The sequence below is a fragment of the Scatophagus argus genome, chromosome 17 (assembly GCF_020382885.2).
Source record: "Scatophagus argus isolate fScaArg1 chromosome 17, fScaArg1.pri, whole genome shotgun sequence".
In the NCBI taxonomy this organism is placed as follows: Eukaryota; Metazoa; Chordata; class Actinopteri; family Scatophagidae; genus Scatophagus; species Scatophagus argus.
Window position 1 is genome coordinate 20,267,423 of NC_058509.1, and position 20,132 is coordinate 20,287,554.

The window sequence follows — 20,132 nt, forward strand, 5'->3', positions numbered from 1 at the left end:
ATGATCAGATTTTTTTGGATTAAAAAAAAACTTGTTGGGACAAAAGACTCAGATTAAGCTCAAAATATATTCACACATAATGTTAAGGCAGCCTGCCAAATAATGTGCATTATTAGAGGAAATCATATCTGTGCATGCAAGACTGAGGTGAATGTTTTTTCTGTAAGTTATTTCTTATTTTAGAGAAGCTAACATTTTACGTTTTCTTTAAATACTTAGGGTGGTTGATTTTCTCATTTGATTTATTGTGTTTTTTTACATCAGCTGGTGATAAAACTTGTTCCCTGTAGTAGGGTGCTTCCAGCTTCCTTTAACTCCTTAATAAATTTGGATTGACATTTAACTTTATTAGTGCAAAATCCTCTTTCTCCGTGTTTTAGAGATTTTATCTTAATGACAAGTGCTAAAATCAATTGATTTTTTTTTAAACAGTAAAAATTAAAAAAATCACTACAGCTTTCTGACATCAGTGTTTTAATTCTGTAGGGTCTTGATGCTTCAATATTTGACTTGAACTGCAGGCTGAGATTCTAGTCTGTGTCTGAATGTCTGCTCCCACATATTTCTATGAGCCCATTTTTAAATAGCTTCAAAATTACCAGAGTGGCCAAATTTAAAATCTTGCTTTATTTAAAAGAATTTTTGAAGGTTTTTAGAGTGAGTGACAGCACAAAGACTAATCTGAAGACCTTCTTCTTGGAAGGTACCAAGTATTTCGATCCAAGCTTTTTCTGCCATCTTTTCTCCATTCTTACCTCTCTTTCTGTTTGAGTGGACACGTTCTGCCACAGTTCCAATCAAGCAAATCCACATTAGTTTCTTTTTTCCACTGACTTCCGTATTCGGTCTAACAGTCTTCTTTACCAAAAGTGCTTTTGTTTGAAAACATCAGTCTTCTGATATCACCATGTTCAATACAGATCAATTAATTAGTCAACTCTGATATCTTTCACACTCTAACTGTAGTGGAGAACAACCCGAACATTCAACTGTTTCATTATCTTTAGCAGTAACATAAACAGCTTTTTTCCATAATGAAATATATATATTCTCATAATGAAATATATTTCTAATGAACACATTTTACATTTCCAGTGTGTCAATACACACCGTGCCTCTCACTTGATGTTTTTTGGGCTCTGGCGACATCTCCTGTGGAATGAATTTGATTGGTCCCTTGACCTGCCTCCGGGACCTCTTGGTGCCATCGGGTAGCGTCTCCATGGCAATATCGGCCTCGTCGCTGCTGGCCTGGTCACACTCGGAGCATTGCCTAAGGAGAAGGGAGAGAGTTCCTCTCAATGAACTGTATTGATTTTATTATCACAGGCCCAAATCGTTAGTCTTTACTGTAAAGACAAACAGATCTTCACAGCTCCTTCTGATCAAAAGGTGAAAACCCAAATGACACAATAGGGCTGAGTGAAAAAAGAAAATCAGTATACCAATATGTTTGATTACTCTCTGATAAAGCACTGTTTTTTCAATGATACTGCAAAATGTCAGTCAATACTTAACTGTTTGACAATGATTGTCCTTAAGAGGTAATAAAGTAATCTAGGATTATTTTTCTGGTGCTGATAAATCTATTTGTGCATTAAGAAATGTATAACCGACAGCAGGTGCACAAAGTGAAAACAGTACGCGATCCAACACAATCGACACAACTCTAATCTTTGTGATGATTATAATGTTCAGTCGTTGTTGACACCAGACAGATGTTGATAATTATTCATCGTGCTAACAGGGGGGCTCTAGGAACCATCTGTTATTTTTATCTTGCAATGAAATTTGATATGCGTGTTCATGTTCAGGATTAACTGTACACTACACTAAATTTTAAGATTTCAGCATTCAGAAATAAAGCAACTTCTTGGATGCCAACAAAATCAATCATTTTTTTTTAAATCAATTTAGTTGATATATTGAATTGTGTGAGAAATGGCATCCTCTGACTTTTCATATGACACAATCATCAGCTCAGAATGCAATGACATTTACATCAGCTTCAGCTATACTTTGTGTTTCCCGCTAATCACACACCTCAACTATCAGCTGTGGTAAGGACTCACAGCATTCTATAACAGTCAATATCATAATATCATTATAATAAGTTATTATTGTATGTGTTAAGTAAAGTTTAATTCAGTTTATTTATATAGCGCCAATTCACAACAAAAGTTATCTCAAGACACTTTCCAATTTGAGCAGGTCTAGACCAAACTCTTTAATTAAGTTGTTATACAGAGAACCCAAGATTCCCCCTTGAGCAAGCACTTGGCGACAGTGGTGAGGAAAAACTGCCTTTTAGAAGACAGAAACCTCGGAGCAGACCCCGGCTCAAGATGGGCGGCCATCTGCCTTGACCGGTTGGGTAGATGGATCCATAATAATGCCTTATCGTAACATTTCATTGTTGGTGGTAGGTAAAGTGCAATGCATTTTATTAAGATCTTAAGTGATTATTATATAAGTTGCCAAAATGCAGAGAAAGAGTCACCGACACGCTATCTAGCAGACTTCTTCCACCAAGTAGTAACAGGAAACTCAGGTTGACAACCGGATCTTTTTACGTATTTGTAATAGTGTTTCTGCAAAAACTAAATTAGGTTCAAATATCAGCTAATCAACATTCTCCAGTTTTAAAAATACAAAAACCGCGAATTCTAAGGGTACCTAACATAATTACAGCACTGAGTGAGTATCATTTAAAGTTCAAACCTTCAAACCTTTTAGGAAACTACCACTACTACTACTACTACTAGTACTACGGCTACTACTACTACTATCAAAACCATTATTATTAATATTGTCATTGTCATTTGAATACTCTGAATACTCTTATTGTTGTTGTTGTGCATCTCTGTCTATGTACTCCCCTACTCTCTTGCCTCTTCTCTCTCTCTCTCTCTCTCTCTCTCTCTCACAACCTACACAGTGAAGGCAGATGGCCGCCCATATTGAGCTGGGGTCTGCTCCGAGGTTTCTGCCTTCTAAAAGGATGTTTTCCTCGCCACTGTCGCCAAGTGCTTGCTCATGGGGGTTTTGTTGGGTCTCTCTAAAAATCAATTTAAAGCGTTTGGTCTAGACCTGCTCTAACTGGAAAGCGTAATGAGACAATTGTTGTTGTGATTTGGCGCTATATAAATAAATTGAACTGAACTGAAACAGGGGTATATAGAGAGCAGCTGATTGCTGTCATTACTGTGTGTTGGTGCGAAGGAAGGATCATACATGTGCATTTATGGACTAGAAGAGTAATGTACTCAAAATTTCAACCACAATGACAAGAGAAACTGAGGTTTCTGGGATTGTTTCGTATTTGAAAAAGGCTGTACCTTATCACAGGTTCTAGCAAATACACAACCCTTAAAGATAATACTGATATTTACTGCATGGAGTCAAGTTAGATGGTTTCTAATTTTCACCCAATAAATTAAGAGCTTAATTCTTAAAATGAATGTTAAATGAATTACTCCAGTTGCCAACAGATTGTGTTATACAAGCATACAGGTCCTGTCCTGTAGTACTATCTGCATCTCTTCATTTCTTTCATTTACTATAGAAAGAGAAAATGCTTCTCTCTTTTTTGTCTATTACATGTGAAAAAACATGTATTAAATCTCCTCTGTAGATAAGGAACTGCAGTGGCTGAGAGAACTGACTGTGACAATTTCTCCATCTCAGCATCAGTCATCTGATAATCGTGTTGCCTCAAATGTGAGGACTGATATGCATAAACAAACTGTGAATCCTGATGTCTTACTGCTCCTAGCAAAGAATGAATATAAAAAGCCATACCAGTTCACACACACATTATGAAGATGTTTTATGATGTTGCTTTCAAATATTATTATTAAGCAACTGGTTTTTCCTTATGAATTCTCTGTTTAACCAGTACATCGTACATTTCCTATCAGTATGCTTGTACAGTGTACAGGTACAGCCACCTGCTTCTGGAAGTATCTCCATTCATTTATTCCAGAAGACATGTTGTGCTGAAACATAAAACTTTCCTGAATAAATCATTAGTATAAAAGATGAGGTTTTACCAAATGAGTAAAACTTTCTCTGAAGATCATGTGCATTGGGCATTATGGGGGTATTCATAATAATTCATGACTCATAAAGACACATGCGCTGTGATGCATTATGTCAAAAGCAATAAAACATTAGAGAGGTGACTTATAATGACAGTATGCCTTATGGACTCTTGCTAAAAGCTGACTAATGAGCTTAGAATACATTATGACTACCATATACACCTCTACAATCAAATGTAGCAAGCTATAGTATGCTATAATAGTCCATGCAGTATCATATGTTATCAGTGGGTGTGTTAAGTGTAGTACCTATTGATGCACCTATAGTAATGCACAGTTCATTAGATATTTTCATTGCTAGTGCTCAGTGAAGTGTAATGCATTGTCATGCACTGAAAAAAATCTATACCGCATCCAGTGATTATAATTCACTGTCAGTCACATCTGTAAGGTTTTATGATTGCTGATATAGTGCATCAGAAACCATTATGTATGTTTATGAGTGCAATCATAAAAAATATAATATTACTGTTATTATATTAAAATTCACTAGGAATGCACCCATAACGCAAACAGATGTGGCCTTCATACAAAGTATTACTGCTCACTGGCCATGGTGGTCAGTGGTTTTGCTAAGTTATTTGCCACTTGTACACTAGAGCACCACACTAATATGCAGGTGTGTCTCTTGAACTGTGTTACCTTCCCAAAAAGCTCTGCAGCAGTTTGGATTTGTCCCTCAAACTTATGACTCTGTGGCCTTTACAAGCTTGAGATTTTGTTGTATTCGTAATTTCTTAGCTGCCGATATTGATCTACTTTAGATGGCTTGATGGAACTCTGAGGTCTAGTACGTTCTTCATGTGTCCCTACACAGTTTCTTTCACATGTATGACTCCGATCTCCTCCCCACCCCCACTCTTGACTCCATGTTTCTTACCAGTAGCTGTTCTTGGTCTTTTTGGGCATGCGTGTTAGCGGTGGCTCCAGGCAGCCCAGGTGGTAGTAGAGCTTGCAGGTGTCACACAGCACCAGCAGATGTTGGTCCTGGTTCTTCTTACAGATTCCACAGCTGCATGAAAATATGTAAAGTTATGTAAAAGAAAAGGCTGGTTATTTTTAGTCATGATTTTGGTATGTAAAAATGCAGGAACGCAGCAGTGGTCAATCAGCTCAAACAGTGGTGTCTGACAAACTGTGTGACAGATGAACTCCAAATGGTCTAAAATCAATGATGCACATACACAGTAAGGCACACCGTTTCTGCCCTGACAACTGCACACTGGTCTCACTATCTTTACTTTATCGTCTAACCTTTATCTTCAGTGCTTCCTATTCTTTTCCTAGCATCTCTCTGGACACTGTGTGTTCACCTGTAGAGAACTGCTGGCAGACTGGAAGACTTCCCTGGGGATCCTCCCTCCTTCTTGCTGGGCTTCCTCTCTTTTGGGGCTTTCAGAACAGCTGGAGTGTTTAGTTTCTGCCAAAAGAAGGTCCACAAATGCTTTAATGCTACAGCTATTAACAGAAACATTTCCTCCAAAGAATAATGACCCTTTTCTCTGGTTATCCCACAGAACACGCTGTGAACCACTTTCACATTGCTTCTTTTGTAGGAAGTAGTTCCAATCAATGGCCGCATAGAATGAAAATAATCTTAATGTTTATTGTTTGTTATTGCTGAAGTTTGTAACACGGTTAAATATCACTAGAGATAATAAAATGTTCTTTTGTCATATGGGTTAGCTGAGCATTTTAAAGTGATGCAACAAATACAATAAACCAAGCTGTTATCTTTGCTTCATGACAAACACATTTTGGTGCAGTTTAAAACATTCAGTTTCATATTTGTGTGTCCAATTCATGTTGAGAGCAAACTGTCAATCTGAATATTCCTTATATTAACAAATTCACCCAATTTGACCCAGAGAGAGAAGTGAAACTCTATGCTGATGCTGCTCAGAGCACTTGACCTGTGACAATTTATCAATAACCTGCTTTGTGCTGCCTGAGAGTTTGGACTGTCCAAAAAAAGTGCTCACCAAAGCAGAGCTGTAAAAGTTCCCTCACAGCAGAGTTGTGAGGAGAAGCGAAGGAAACCTGATGTATCAGGCAGGTGAAAAGCAGCAGCAGACATCCAGTTTATTCTCCTGCGCATCTCAGGTGCATTGCTGCCACACGGGTTAATTAGAAAACTTATCTCGTAGGGACCAAGTCTGTCACTAAACAGACAAGGTTTTCCCTGAGGAAGTTCTAATCTGGGCTCGTTTGCTCTGCCTGCAGCACCGAGGGAACGTCCCTGCAGGCAGGCCTGATAGATGGAGGGACAGGGTGACCAAAGCACAAGGGGCTGCTGGGGCTATCTCCTCAACCTGGACTGCAGTCTACCTGTGTCCAACCTCAAGGAAGCGTCTCTACTGCTGATATCGAGCAGCTTCAACATTGTTAACAAGCTTTATCAGACAGATGAATAAGTTTAAAAGGTACAGATAATAAAAAGTGAGCGGAAACAGTCAGGTACACAGACAAGCATTAAGCTGTCTGGCTTGCTGCCACCCTGCTCTGTCCTCAGGGAAGACTCATCAAAATGTTACAGTGCAGGTACAAACTGAGCACTTTCTGTTGCTGAGAGCATTTTCACAAACAGCTCTGAAAAGCAAGTATAGGCTGCTTCATGACTACAACCATGATTCCCAAAAGCTGAAATGCTGTCTAAAACAGAAATAAACAATTGCTTTTTGACATATACTTAGTTGAGAGGAATAAAAATATTTCATATTTCACCTGAACAGCTTCACTGAATTTTTTTTATTGTGAACTTGACGCCAGCAACAGGATTCAAGCAACTTGGGACAGGAGCGACAAAAGACTGGGAAAGTTGTGTATCGCTCAAAAAAACCTCCTATTTGGAACATTCCACAGGTAAACAGGTTAACTGGTTACAGCTGAATGTATCATGATTGGGTATGAGGGGTTTTCTTGTTTGTTTTCTTGCTTCAAAAGGAACAAGCCAAAACCAAGCACCTCACAGTCTGCAAAATATTATTATTCAAAAATACTTGTGTCTTTCTACTGCATATCCTGTCCAGTTTCATGACAAGTCTTTCTTGCAGTGGTTAAATGTAAGTTCAGTGTTGAAACTAGTTTATCCATAGAAAATCAGTCAGCTATTTTTGTTTAAGATATTTATCAAGGATATTTTCAGCCTCTCAAAAATGTGATTATCATTAAATTCTGAATATCCTAGGGTTTTTCGACTGACAATAGGCATTTTTTCTGATCCTTAGACAGATTTAATTATTCATTGTAAAATGATGACAGATTAAATATCCGCTTGCAGGTCTACTTGGCAATTATTTCTCTGTTGAACGACACTAAACTAGACCACAATGTCACTCTTATCCCTCTTATAATATCAGCAGCCTGGTACCTGTTCTATCCTCACAGTGGTTTTATGGGGGTTGATGGAAAATTGAATTCAATTTTCAATCCAGTTTATTTATGTAGCGCCAATTCACTACAAAAGTTATCTCATGACACTTTCCAATTACAGGAGGTCTAGACCAAACTCTTTAATTAAATTTTGTAATACAGAGAACCCAACATTTCCCCTTGAGCAAGCACTTGGCGACAGTGGAGAAAAAAAACAAAACAAAAAAACTGCCTTTTAGAAGGCAGAAACCTCAGAAGAGACCCGGGCTCAAGATGGACGGCCATCTGCCTTGACTGGTTGAGTTGAGAGAGAGAGAGAGAGAGAGAGAGAGAGAGAGAGAGAGAGAGAGAGAGAGAGAGAGAGAGGGAGAGAGGGTGGGGGCGGGGAGTGAGAGAAGGAGCAAACATATGATAGCAACAGCAATAATACCAGAAGCATTGTCCCTGCAGTGTATTTTTGTGAAGTTTCCAGGAGTGCTAAACTTCCATGAGCATCAGAAACAAAAGCACTGAGTGTGTACTGGAAGAAGGATGAGAGTCCCAGTTGGGGACATCAATAATTTTTTGCAAGAGCAGAGGCAGGATGACAAATAGGAGATGAAAATGTGGCAGATAGATGACACAAAAGCATGCAGTGCCATGACTGATGTTGCTACTTAAACCCTGCGTGTTCATAATTAGGTGATTTATGGTGGTCATTGAAGATTCACTGCCAGTTTTCCTCTTGTCCCTGACCATTCAGCTGCCTTTCTACCACATTAGTATCATTTGTACATTCATCTACACAGCTCATATTCTCAATGATGCTACTTTTAATAAGCCTTTTCATGGATTTAGCTGATACTTGTACACATGAAGCCTTACAGGAGTGACTACAATGTCCCAGGAACCATATGATTGAATAATTTCAATAAAAGGTCAGAGTTAGCTGCATGCTGTAATCATTGAGGACAAGACACAGATCCTTGTTATAAGAGAGTAGAAAATGCTGACTGAGAATATAACTTTATAACAACACCTGCAAATGTATATTACATTACAATCTAACAAAACATTCTTATATTTTATTTCTTGATATTTTGTAAGGCACACCTTCTAAAACCACAAGGCTCTGACGTATTTTTCTTATCACTGTTCTACTTCTTGAGCACCCAAGATCATTCTTGACTTTAGAAAGTTTTACAAAAAACATAATTTAAGGTTAACTTGCTAGTCTTTTTTGAGATTGTGGTCTTCATGAGACGGTCGAGACTGCTTAACCATCAAGATTAGTTGTGGATTGACTGCTGCAAGATGATTCTGATAGCTTCAGAAAAAGCTAGTAGGTAGACCTTGAAACTTTATAAAATACACAGAGAAAAATAGCAAGGGGTGGAGCAGCATACTACATGTGCAGCAGAGGTGTAACAGGGTGTGGGTGTGGAAAAGAGAGATGAGCAGATTATAGCAGTTTGTGAATAAACACTGAATGTCCCCACTACAGTTACAGAGTTCAGGGTGTGAGTAAGTACCTTTTATTTGTGGTTCATTACGGTCATTTGTTTGTGTTACAGGTGATGTTGGTAAATGGAAATGCATTACAAACTAAGGTATTCCAGTTATTTTGTCTCTCCCTGCATGTGCTTAATAAGTTCTGCGACTGCTTGGGAGAATGCAGTCATGTACTGTCTGCATTGGAGGAGATGTGCTGAAGTCTCAGAATGCAAGCTTTACAAAAAATGCTGGTAATCAGAAGACTGCGAGCAGAAAAGTGGCACATCAATACTGCTAAATGGATGCATTCAAAACAACTTGTTTTCTCAACATATTAGTTACAGACAGGATGAGCTTAACAACTTACTGTAAGCAGCTTCAAGCTAAATTTCACTTGTTAAATTATGCATTAACTGCACAGGTACATCTGTAGCTTGAAGTCTGTCATTCACAACTGACCACAATTGGGAAGCTGTGAAACACCACTACTGAACATACTGCATAGACAAACAGGTATTTTCCGTCCTGGTGTTTTATGGTAATGTCATTCTAGCAAAATAAAATCATCCTCAAAGGGGAACTCAAGGATTACCTGACAGGCCCATGGACCAGGTTGTTCTCTGGTATATTGCTCTTCACTGCATGTTCAGCAAAGTCTTGTCATTTGAAACTGCGTTTCTGGAAAATGACAGCTTCCTACTTGTAGACTGAAAGACTAAACTAAAATAAATAGATAAATAAATGAATAATGAACAGTCCACTTCTCTTGAAACTGTCCAGGTACACTGACAGGACAATTTAAAAAGAGAAAGTTTGGAGTTAGGCGTTGACAAGCTGATCGATTAGATACAGCTCGCTAAAATGTAAAGAAACATTTCTTACATTCTAATTTTGCATCCTTGCGAGAATAACAGCAGAATACTAGGTCTGGCTATCACATTAGGTACATTTGGGTTTAATGGTCTAAATAACTTGGTTGATTGTTGTTTATTGTTAAATACTCTACTTAATGCAGTTAAAGACTATACAATATCAATGTGTAATTGTGACAGAGTTGTGTATTCATGGGCTTGTGTATATTTCAGTCACATAGGTTAGCTAGCTAGCTGGCTTGCAATTTGGCACATGTAGCCGCAAATGAATGTACTGAGTAGAGTTTTAATACATTTCTAAATGATTTAACAAAGTATGAGTTAATTTATATGCTCTACTCACATATTCATCCAGATTATTCATTTCATTGTGTCTGATTTATTTTACACTAAATATTAGCAGGATTTAGTGTACCAAAAACTTGTACCAAAAATTGTAAGCAACAATAGACTACATTTCAACCTCAAGAAAGCAGCATTGAACTGCTGCTTTCATTCCGTGAGCACCCTAACAATGATTTGTGTGTAAATTCAAGTTTTAAATTTGCTACAACATAAAGACTAAAGATCTCAGTCTGTTTCTGTGGCTCACCTTCATTAAATAAGCCATCAGCCAAAATTGCAAATCTTGGCAATTGGTTGCCATAGGAACGTAAAATGGGAGACAGCTTTCCCACACTCAGGTCTTACATCATGGCATATGACAGGTCAGTGAGTTAGTGCAAAATGAAAGGATTTATATTTAATCAACAGGTTTATTAGAGACTCCAGTATTACCCTACTGTTGGCTACAAGAATTGCTACTCACAATCTGGATAACTTTTCAGCACCAATTACTGCTACTCTAAACAAGAATTACCACCAGGTGGTTGTATGCTTCCACCAACCAGTAAAGCTGCAATTTACATCCATGTTTTTCTAGACTCATACAGCACATATAGTGAAGACTCTGAAGACATGTAATATCTTGAATGATGATGAAAGATATTACTGTAAGTGTGTTTTTCAACCAAATGGAAGTTATCACTACAGGTATTAACTAACATGTATGACTCTAACAAGAAACATGCTGTCTTCATTCAGAGGTTACAGAGGGTCTGATGGAGAGCTTCTTCACATGGTGCGACAACAATCACCTGAAGCTCAGTATCATCAAAGCTAATGAGCTTGTGGTGGACTACAGTGCTTAAAAAATGAATGTTGCCGCAAAGCCACAAATTCTAAAATGTGCATGCTTTACACACATGTTCAACCCAGCAGCACAAGGTGGACACCAAAATTTAGTGTCACCAATTCAGTATCTAAATGTGAAATATGGTCACAATCTTCACAGGCCCTTCGGTTCCTGAGTTATGGTGTTGAATAACATTATGATGTCACAGTAAAGTTGACCATTGCTCTTTTGGATATAAAATGTCATCAATTCATCATTTTATCCTATTAGACATTTCTGTGAAATTGACTAATTATAAGCAGATGAACTAAAATTTGTTTTGTGAGGTCACAGTGACCTTTGACCACCAAAATCTAATCCGTTCATCTTTGAGTTCAAGTGGAGGTTTGCGCCAATTTTAAACAAATCCATCAAGGTATTCCTGAAATATTCCCTTCGCAAGAATGGGACGATGTAAGGACAACCCAAAAATAACAAAACAACAACAAGGTAATTTACAAACAGGAGATGGTAAGTAAAGAAAAGTAGTTGCAAAGGTACCTGGCCCAGGATGCCCCCAAGCAGAGTCCACATGGCCTGGCCTTCACTTCGCAGCTCCCCATTCACATTCAGCAGCTCCTCCAGAGATTCACAGAGCTGAAAGAGCGGAGAGGACACCACATGAGGCCAGGGTGCTACAGTTTCTGTCCTCCAAAAATAAAATAATGTCTGTGTATTCAGTACAAAGCAGGAGTCAGGTTCAGGCTAGGCTAGCTTAGTAAAGACTGGAGGCTACCAGCACTGACACATACTTGGGCAGTAGGGCTTTTTTTATCGAGCCCCCGCCAATACACAATGCCTGAACCAGTCTCGGGTAGCACTCAGTTGTCAATCATGATGTTTCATGATGTCAGTCTTTATATACAGTCAAAGATTAATAGTTCCAATTAAAAAAATGCTAATTTTACATTTCTGTTTGTGTATAGATTAAACCAATGAGATGAGATGTGAAATTTTAATTTGTGAGCTTTAGAGATGTTGATAAGATGCTTTGAATATCGGACAAAGTCAGTCTAGCCGTTTCCCTGCTACTTTCAGTCTTTACTGTAAGACAAACATATGCTACATCTGCATTTAACACAAGAGCATGTGTGCGTTATCAGTCTTCTATTTTATTCCCTGAAAGAAGGCAAAAAACAATTTTCCAAATTTTTAAAGGGTTTGTAAGAAATGGCGAAATAGAGTTTAAGTCAGTTTAAGTCCAGATATCACTAATATCATTATTATTATTAGTTACTTTTGCATTATTACAAATCTCATGCTCTGAATTGAGATTTTTTTGGAACAAAGCCTGGAAGCTTTGGTTTCACTTAGTCTCTATATTTTATTTCAGTTTCTTTTTGAGAGCTGAGCCTTGTGTCCAGAGTAAACCTTATACTGGGCACTACTGCTATTTATCTGTCAAAGCGAGACTTGTAACAACATTCATCCACTAGCATTTTCTCCAAGGCCAAAGCCATGTAAGAGCAACTCAGGCAGTGCAATTAGCAACACACACTCCATTAATAACGCTTAACACGCACGGCAGAAGACTGAACGCAACATTAACTCTTGTGACTTTTACTCTGCTGTTGTATTTCCCTCTTCAAGTTGACAGATGGAGTGCCAGCCTCTTCACAGAGGTCACATGCTTGAGGAGAGATGAGAGAAAAGCACATGCAGGAAGCAGTTTTTATCAGCTAGCATAGCAAGGCCATATCTAATGCGGTGACACAGCTGTACACGCAAAGTTGCGCGCTGTCCATAACAAACTGAGGTAAAAGCTGAGGTAGGCTGTACAGTATATTAATGTTTTATCTTACCGACCAGAACATGAAATTCACAAACTGATCTTGTTTTGTCCAAAAAAAAAATCCCTCAAATTCTTTGCCTTAATTTTGCACTTTCAACTGAACACATGAACACATGCCCTATTATAACCACTAAGACTTCCAAGACCTGCATTACTGATATGAATCAACCTCCTCTCTAAAAAATAAGTAACTGAAAATTCTAAGCCTACCAATTCAATTCAATTAAGGTTATTTATATAGCGCCAATTCACAATAATACTTATCTCATGACACTTTCCAATTAGAGCTGGTCTAGACCAGCTCTAATTTCATTAAATTTTGTAATACAGAGAGCCCAACATTCCCACATGAGCAAGGACTTGGCACAGTGGTGGGGAAAAACTGCCTTTTAGAAGGCAGAAACCTCTGAGCAGACCCCAGCTCAAGGTGGGCCGCCATCTGCCTTGACTGGTTGGGGGATGGGGAGAGGGAGAGGGAGGGAGGGAGAGAGAGAGAGCGAGAGAGAGAGAGAGAGAGCGAGAGAGCGAGAGAGAGAGAGAGTGAGAGAGAGAGAGAGAGGTGGGGCGTGAGAGAAGAAGCACACAAGCAGAGATGCCCAGCAGCAGCAGTAATACTACTAAGCATTGGAACTTAACCAACATACTCTAAGAGGCCCATTTTATTCAGCTCTGTTAATGAAGGTGGCTGTAACCCACTTCTACAGATCACAAAAGGCACAGTTACACCAGTGTTTTCCACTGAGGTGAGAATGCTTTGTTCACGTGGTCTGTGATTTGACTGTTTCTTGTGTCTGAATTTCTGTTTAATCTTACTAATGCAATATTATAATTTCAGCAAAAATACGTGCGAACACTCCACTTTACATAGGTTTTCATAACCCAGCATGTCCACAGAATTGGCTGATTTTTCTGTAGGTTTGGATTGTGATGCTCACCTTGTTGTACTCCACATGCAGTTTTTCTTGTTCGCTCTCCAGCTTGTCTTTTAAGTTCTTCTGCTCAGAGATGTTGTCCTGGATCTGGATCATTCGCATGTTCCGCTCTGAATATCAATGGGACAAAAATCAATAGCACGATCACAATCTATATACAGGAAAAAGCACATGAGAGAGTGTACTGATGGCAGATAGGCCCTCCGCTGTAGACTAATGGCATATGCTCTCAAGGTTACTGGCATCACACAAACCCAAATCATTTATTTAGGAAGAACCTGCTTTTACATAGCAGAGTGGTAGAGTAACATAACCAACAGTTACAACAGTTAAAGATACAGTATGGAGAGAAATGCCTAAATCCTTTTACTTTAGCTAAAATTAAAATATAGATTAGAAGCTTCATAGATTAGAAGTGTCATTAGAAGTGTCACTGCTGCTTTTTGAATAAAGACAAACTACACTGAAGAAATATTTCACATGTCGTGTGTGTAAAAGTTGAATGAGAATAGTATTTGGGTCTACAGTTCATTCTTTAAGGAAAGATCTTGTTTCTGTTGTGTTGTTTTGAAAGAATAATGTAGATACCGCAAATATAATGCAGGTTTCCCGTGGGGAATTGGATAGGGTAGGTGGGAAGCGTTTTAATAATCCTAGTATTATATGAAATAATTTCCTTTGATCTTAGTGGAGCTAATGAGAATTCATATTTCTCCTCCTTGTCTAAACCTGGTGGCATTAAACATGCTGCAACTCTGCCACTTACAGTTTCGTCAAACATTTGGGCGTGCTATGTCAGCTGCTAGCATAAATCAGAGATGAGGAGCAGAGGTCTGGTAAGCAAAGTCCATCCATCCATCCATTTTCTATACCGCTTATCCGTGAGGGTCGCAGGGGAGCTGGAGCCTATCCCAGCTGACTACGGGCGAGAGGCGGGGTACACCCTGGACTGGTCGCCAGTCAATCGCAGGGCCAACATACAAAGACAGACAACCACACACTCTCACACTCACACCTAGGGGCAATGTAGAGTAGCCAATTAACCTAATGTGCATGTTTTTGGTATTGTGGGAGGAAGCCGGAGTACCCGGAGAAAACCCACGCAGGCACAGGGAGAACATGCAAACTCCACATAGAAGGGCCCAGACCGGGATTCGAACCTGGAACCCTCTTGCTATGAGGCGACAGTGCTAACCACTGCACCACCGTGCCGCCCCTGGTAAGCAAAGTCCTTCCATCAAATCAAATACTGGCTCTCTTTTTCTCTATATTCTCTATATAGTGATTCTATACTTACATATACTAAGTACTCAAACTACAGACTACAAAACATTATTTACTGGCTAAGTAATCTGTATGCATAAACTTCCACACAAAGCCCCAGCCAGGTCTGCAAGGTCCTCATGCATCTTGTTTATTAATGGATCTAAAGCATCAATTTCAGTCAATGCAAAGAAGGAGCTTCCAAAGCACTGCTCACATTTTGGACTAACCTGGAAAAACATTTGCCAATCGTTTCAGCTTCGGAGGTCAATCCACCCAGAATTGCACAGAAATAACTGGTAAATAAAGAATGGCAGGAAAACTGTAAAAGGTTTCTTAGATGATTCTTTCCTCACCCAGGTAGTAATTGACGAAGTCTGCTGTGAGGGCAGGCTGCTTGTGTTTCCTGCGTCCATCCATGCTGGCGTTGGCATCAGACGTATCCACAGGGAAAATATCGGTGCTGATGCCCATCAGCTCTGCCTTCCTCATCAGCTTCCTGATGGCTGAGGCACTAGAGGTCAGAGGTCGTGGCAATTTTTCCCGGGGCACCCACGCCTGAGGCCGAGTGTTCCTGGACAGCTCTGCCTTTGCTCGGTACTGCTGCAGGCGGGTCGTGATTCGGGCCTGCAGGTGGGACACACACATTCACTTTGTTCACATCCTTAAGTTAATAAGTGAGTTGCCAGTGTCTTTACAAATGTGCTTGCCACAAATTAAATCAACTGAAAAAGTAACAAATGTCCAAACACTGGAATATTCTCCTCGTCTTCTTCTCTTTGTAAATCATAAGGCATTTTTAGATGGAGATACAAACATGTTTAACAGCTGTGCTAACATTTACCTGCCGCAACTGATATGAATGAGAACATTACCTGAGCTTCAGGAGTAAGTTGTTTCTCTCTCTCCTGAAGAGAGACCTTACAGTAGGACTGTAAGGCCAGATAATTCTTCCTTTTCCACTTCCTGTCAAAGCGGTCTGCATGCTGTTTGCAGTACGCAAAAAAAGGATCAGCAATGTCCTGCGGAAACAAAAAACACGCATCAACAGTTGTAATAGGTAGTAAAGATGGGAACATCGTCTTTTACAACTTGTACAACATTTTAAAATCGATCCAGCACACTGCCATTCCTCACTCTGTCACAGGAAATAAAATATGAAAATCAGAAGTTTTTCCAGCTGTTGACCTTGGAGAATTATTTAAGCCTAAGCTGCTGCAGTGGATGCCATCAACACTCTGGCTTGGTGATAGGAGCCTTTGTGTACGACTGACTGGATTATGCGGCTTGCAGCCCATAGGATGCTTATAATGTACAGATGGAGAGGATATGTGTGCTGCATCCACGAACTGCCCTGCAGAATGGACAGTGATTATTAATACTCCAATTCTTGTTAAAAAACAACCTATAAGTCATCCTGTAAAATAATGAAGCTGAAGGTCATATTTCTATGTTACTTGACAGTGTCCTGTAATTAAAGATCTAGCAAAGCACATGGCTAGTCAGTAAAATGGGTGAAGCTAAAAGTAATATTATAAAGTACTACACAAAAAGTAGTTTCATGCATCTGATGCCTTGGTCATACCAGAATTTAAAACCACAAAGCTGAAGGCGACTGATGGTTAGCAAGCCAACCATCTGGGTGAGCTAGTGAAACTAAACCATGCTAGCACATTTCCAGTTGGTTAGCTCACGCTCAAACCTCAGCTCCCCCATCTTCAAAAATAAATATACTGCAGGGCTTCCCAAAATATGCTGTCTCTGTAAGCGGAGGAATAATTTTGTTTGAATGATTTGATACCCTGAAAGTATAAAGTAAATCTTTCAAACATTTGGATGTGATAAAACTTTTTCTACGAAGCCTTACAAGCCAGTTTGGGTGGTATCTCACCTTGAACACCTGGATTTCTTTATTATTAAGCAGCATTAAGAAATTGTGGGCTGAATATCCAAATTGTTCCTTACCTCCTCTGCTGCAGCCTCAGAGAGGAGTCCCTCCCTCTGTGCACAGGTGACGTGGAAATAGGAGCGACACATCCCAGCATCACAGCTGATGCACACACCAGTCCTGGCAAAGCGGGCATCCTCACAGAAACTGCACTCCTAAATACAACAGAATACAACAGGGAGAGTTGAGTTGTTGCAAACGACGGTTTATGTTAGTCCATCACCACATAGCAGTTTCCCTTTGTGAACAAAGAATACAGACCACCACCTGCTGCTGGAGAGTTCTTTCCTTTCATGCAGGTGGTGGTCTGTATGTGTTAGCTGGCCGTTGGTTGCAGTCGTTGCTGTATTTTCACTTGTTCTGTGATATCAGTTTGGTGTGTCTGGGACTTGACCCTGACATTTCAACTGCTTTCATCATTTGCTCTTTACTTGACACTTCCACTTGGTTTCATTCTTAAAACAGATTACATTTCAACTCCTTTTGATCCTCGCACTTCAACTGACACTTCAAACCCTTTCAGTACTTTACCTCCCATACAGCTTTAGCTTTAACTGTCATACAGCTCATTTTAAGAAAGAATTAAGATTTTAAAACTCTCTTTGAAAAATTTGAAATGTTTCAAGTGTTTTCAGTGGAAGTGAGCATTCCAAATGTAGCATTTTAAGGAGAGATGAAACATGTGTTTATGCATCTAAAATATATTGTCATATACATTCAACATGGCTCCTGCAGAGCCAGTAAATATGTCAGTAAACCTTAATCAACATGAATCAAACCTGTGTCAGCAGGTAAAACAACAGTACTTGCCTTGGCCCCATATTTTGAATAATTCATTTCTGTGAGCGTCACTGGTCGTAGTTTATCAATGTCTCCAAATGCTACTCCAGGAACATAAAGCGCACAAACCACATGCACCCATCTGAAAATAAAGAGAGAAAAAAAAAAAATCAAACTGACTAATAAACTGATTTGTTGAGGAGAAACAGAAGAAACATTATGCAAATCATGACCTGAACATGTTTTAGGAGCAAAGTAGTTTTTAAAAAGGTGACATTTAAAATGTACTGATTTCTGGTCAATGATTTCAGTGAACACCATCAAACTGATTAAAACATACGGCTGTGGTTATTTCTGCATTTAGTGTAGTGAATTACTGCAGATAATAAGAAACTTAATATCATGAAATTGGCTGCAGTGAGTTGCTAAGACACTTCAAAAAGAAATGGATGCATAGATTTATGTAGCCCCAGACTCTAGCTACAGTTTGGGTGTGACATAATTTCAAATGCGGACTTTAGGGAGGAGAATCCGAAGTCCAATATAAAGATATCCATCTCTAGCAAGCAACAGCTTCACAGTTTAATTTGCTGTGTTTTTCATGCTCTAGTGAAGTAGTAAATTCGGGTGCAGCCTGGCTGAGGAGCACTATCAGCGATAACGTGGCTGAAGTCGCCACGCTTCACATAACACACTCTTTTCTCTCACTCCTTTTCTTCCTCTATCTCTTCTCTTCCCTCCATCCCTTTCTCTCACTCCTCTGCCAGTTCTCTCTCTCTCTTTTCCCCAATCCAACTTCCTCTTCTTTCCACTAGAGAATAAATGTAGAATTTAGCTTGTACATACTGCCTTCAGCATTTCAACCAGCTAAGGTCATTAACTAAGACGTTATTTGTTTCTGAACACGTTCCACTTGCTGCCTCTCGTAAATGGCAACGAACGACCAGGTCAACGAGCAACTGTATCCCACCTCCCAGCATCCGTCTCTTTGAAGATGCCATCCTGGTTGGGGCACAGCTCACAGCTGGGAGTCACTCCGTTCTTACAAGCGTCACAAAACCAAGGTTCTGTCGAGTTCTCCGAGGCAGAGCTCATGATCGAGTCGCTCTCACCATCTACACCATAACATCCTGAAAACACAGAAAAGGATATTACGATATATATACAATGACAGAGGCAGTGGCATGAACATCATTGCTTGTCACTACAAGACAGTATGCTATACCAAACAGTTCAAATCTCTAAGGTTTGGTTGATAATGCTGACATTTTCGTTTGTAATGCATTTTGCATATCTATTCCTTTCGTTTAAACCCAATATGTTACAGTTAAATTTTAGGCTACACTAATGTTGATTTTATACAATACTGTTTTTTATACTGAATTTATACTATACTTATTTTTTGTACTCATTTATACTATATGTGGAAGTAGTTTCCAGTGGTGGCTGCGTAGGATTGTTTCCAAGTCATGTGATCCAAGAATTTCCAATGACTCTAGAGCATTGGTAAATCCAAAATTCAGAACTAGTTCTACAAAGAGCAGACACAGAGAGACAGAAACAGAGCAAGGTGTAAGCGTCATTCATCTAAACCATAAATTGGCTAGCTGCGTACTGTCAGCTATTGCTCAAACACATACTGTCCTACTCTTTAAAGGAGATACTGCTTCTCTTATCACAGCGCTAACTCAAAGACCATATTACTCTAAGCCTAAAACCATATTATGTACTGCATTTGCTTGATTTTGCCACTCCAATTAATCCTCAAAATCAATCTTAGCTGCTAAATACGATAAATCTGACTCTAATAATAAGCTATGTACCCCAGACCTTTAAATTTGCTTCAATCAAACCTGTTCTTAAAAAGCCAACTCTTGATCCAGAGGTTTTGGGCAACTACAGACCAACATCTAACCTTCTTGTTCTCTCTAAGATCCTTGAGAAAGCAGTCACTAATCAGCTACGCAACACTGTACGTAATAATAGTTTATTTGATGATTTCCAGTCTGGTTTTAGAGCTCATCACAGCACAGGTCAACGTCATCTGTCAGACCTTAGCACTGGCACTTGATACTATTGACCGTTATATTTTATTAGACAGACTGGAACACTCAACTGGCACCAAAGAAACTGCATTAAGCTGGTTTCAGTCTTACTTATCAGCTCAAATTCAGTTCATTCATATTAATCCTAAATTCACACAAAAGTTAGTTACTTTATTCACCTCATACATGCTCCCCATTGTTGACATTATTAGGAAACACTCTAAGAATTTTCATTGTTACACATGCAATTATATCTATCAATGAAACTAGATGAAGTAAATCAGCTAACCAAACTTCAGGCATGACTTAAAGACATAAAAACCTGGACGACTAGTTATT

At 39.2% G+C, this 20,132-nt stretch overlaps 1 protein-coding gene across 6 annotated transcripts in view; it reads right to left on the bottom strand.

Annotated features, from left to right (window-relative positions):
• The window catches only part of phf14 (PHD finger protein 14), a 77,736-nt gene that overhangs the window by 44,484 nt on the left and 13,120 nt on the right, over positions 1–20,132 (bottom strand). For 4 of the 6 annotated variants that reach the window (XM_046416993.1, XM_046416994.1, XM_046416997.1 and 1 more), the window contains exons 5-14: positions 18,719–18,878; positions 17,779–17,890; positions 16,986–17,123; positions 15,896–16,042; positions 15,377–15,647; positions 13,761–13,867; positions 11,535–11,630; positions 5,417–5,523; positions 4,984–5,115; positions 1,111–1,273 (exon numbers count right to left, since the gene is read on the bottom strand). In XM_046416993.1, coding sequence (XP_046272949.1) covers positions 1,111–1,273; positions 4,984–5,115; positions 5,417–5,523; positions 11,535–11,630; positions 13,761–13,867; positions 15,377–15,647; positions 15,896–16,042; positions 16,986–17,123; positions 17,779–17,890; positions 18,719–18,878 — 1,433 coding nt within the window. The remainder of the gene's footprint in view (positions 1–1,110; positions 1,274–4,983; positions 5,116–5,416; positions 5,524–11,534; positions 11,631–13,760; positions 13,868–15,376; positions 15,648–15,895; positions 16,043–16,985; positions 17,124–17,778; positions 17,891–18,718; positions 18,879–20,132) is intronic. The other 2 variants (XM_046416996.1, XM_046416999.1) reach the window with 1 other exon arrangement.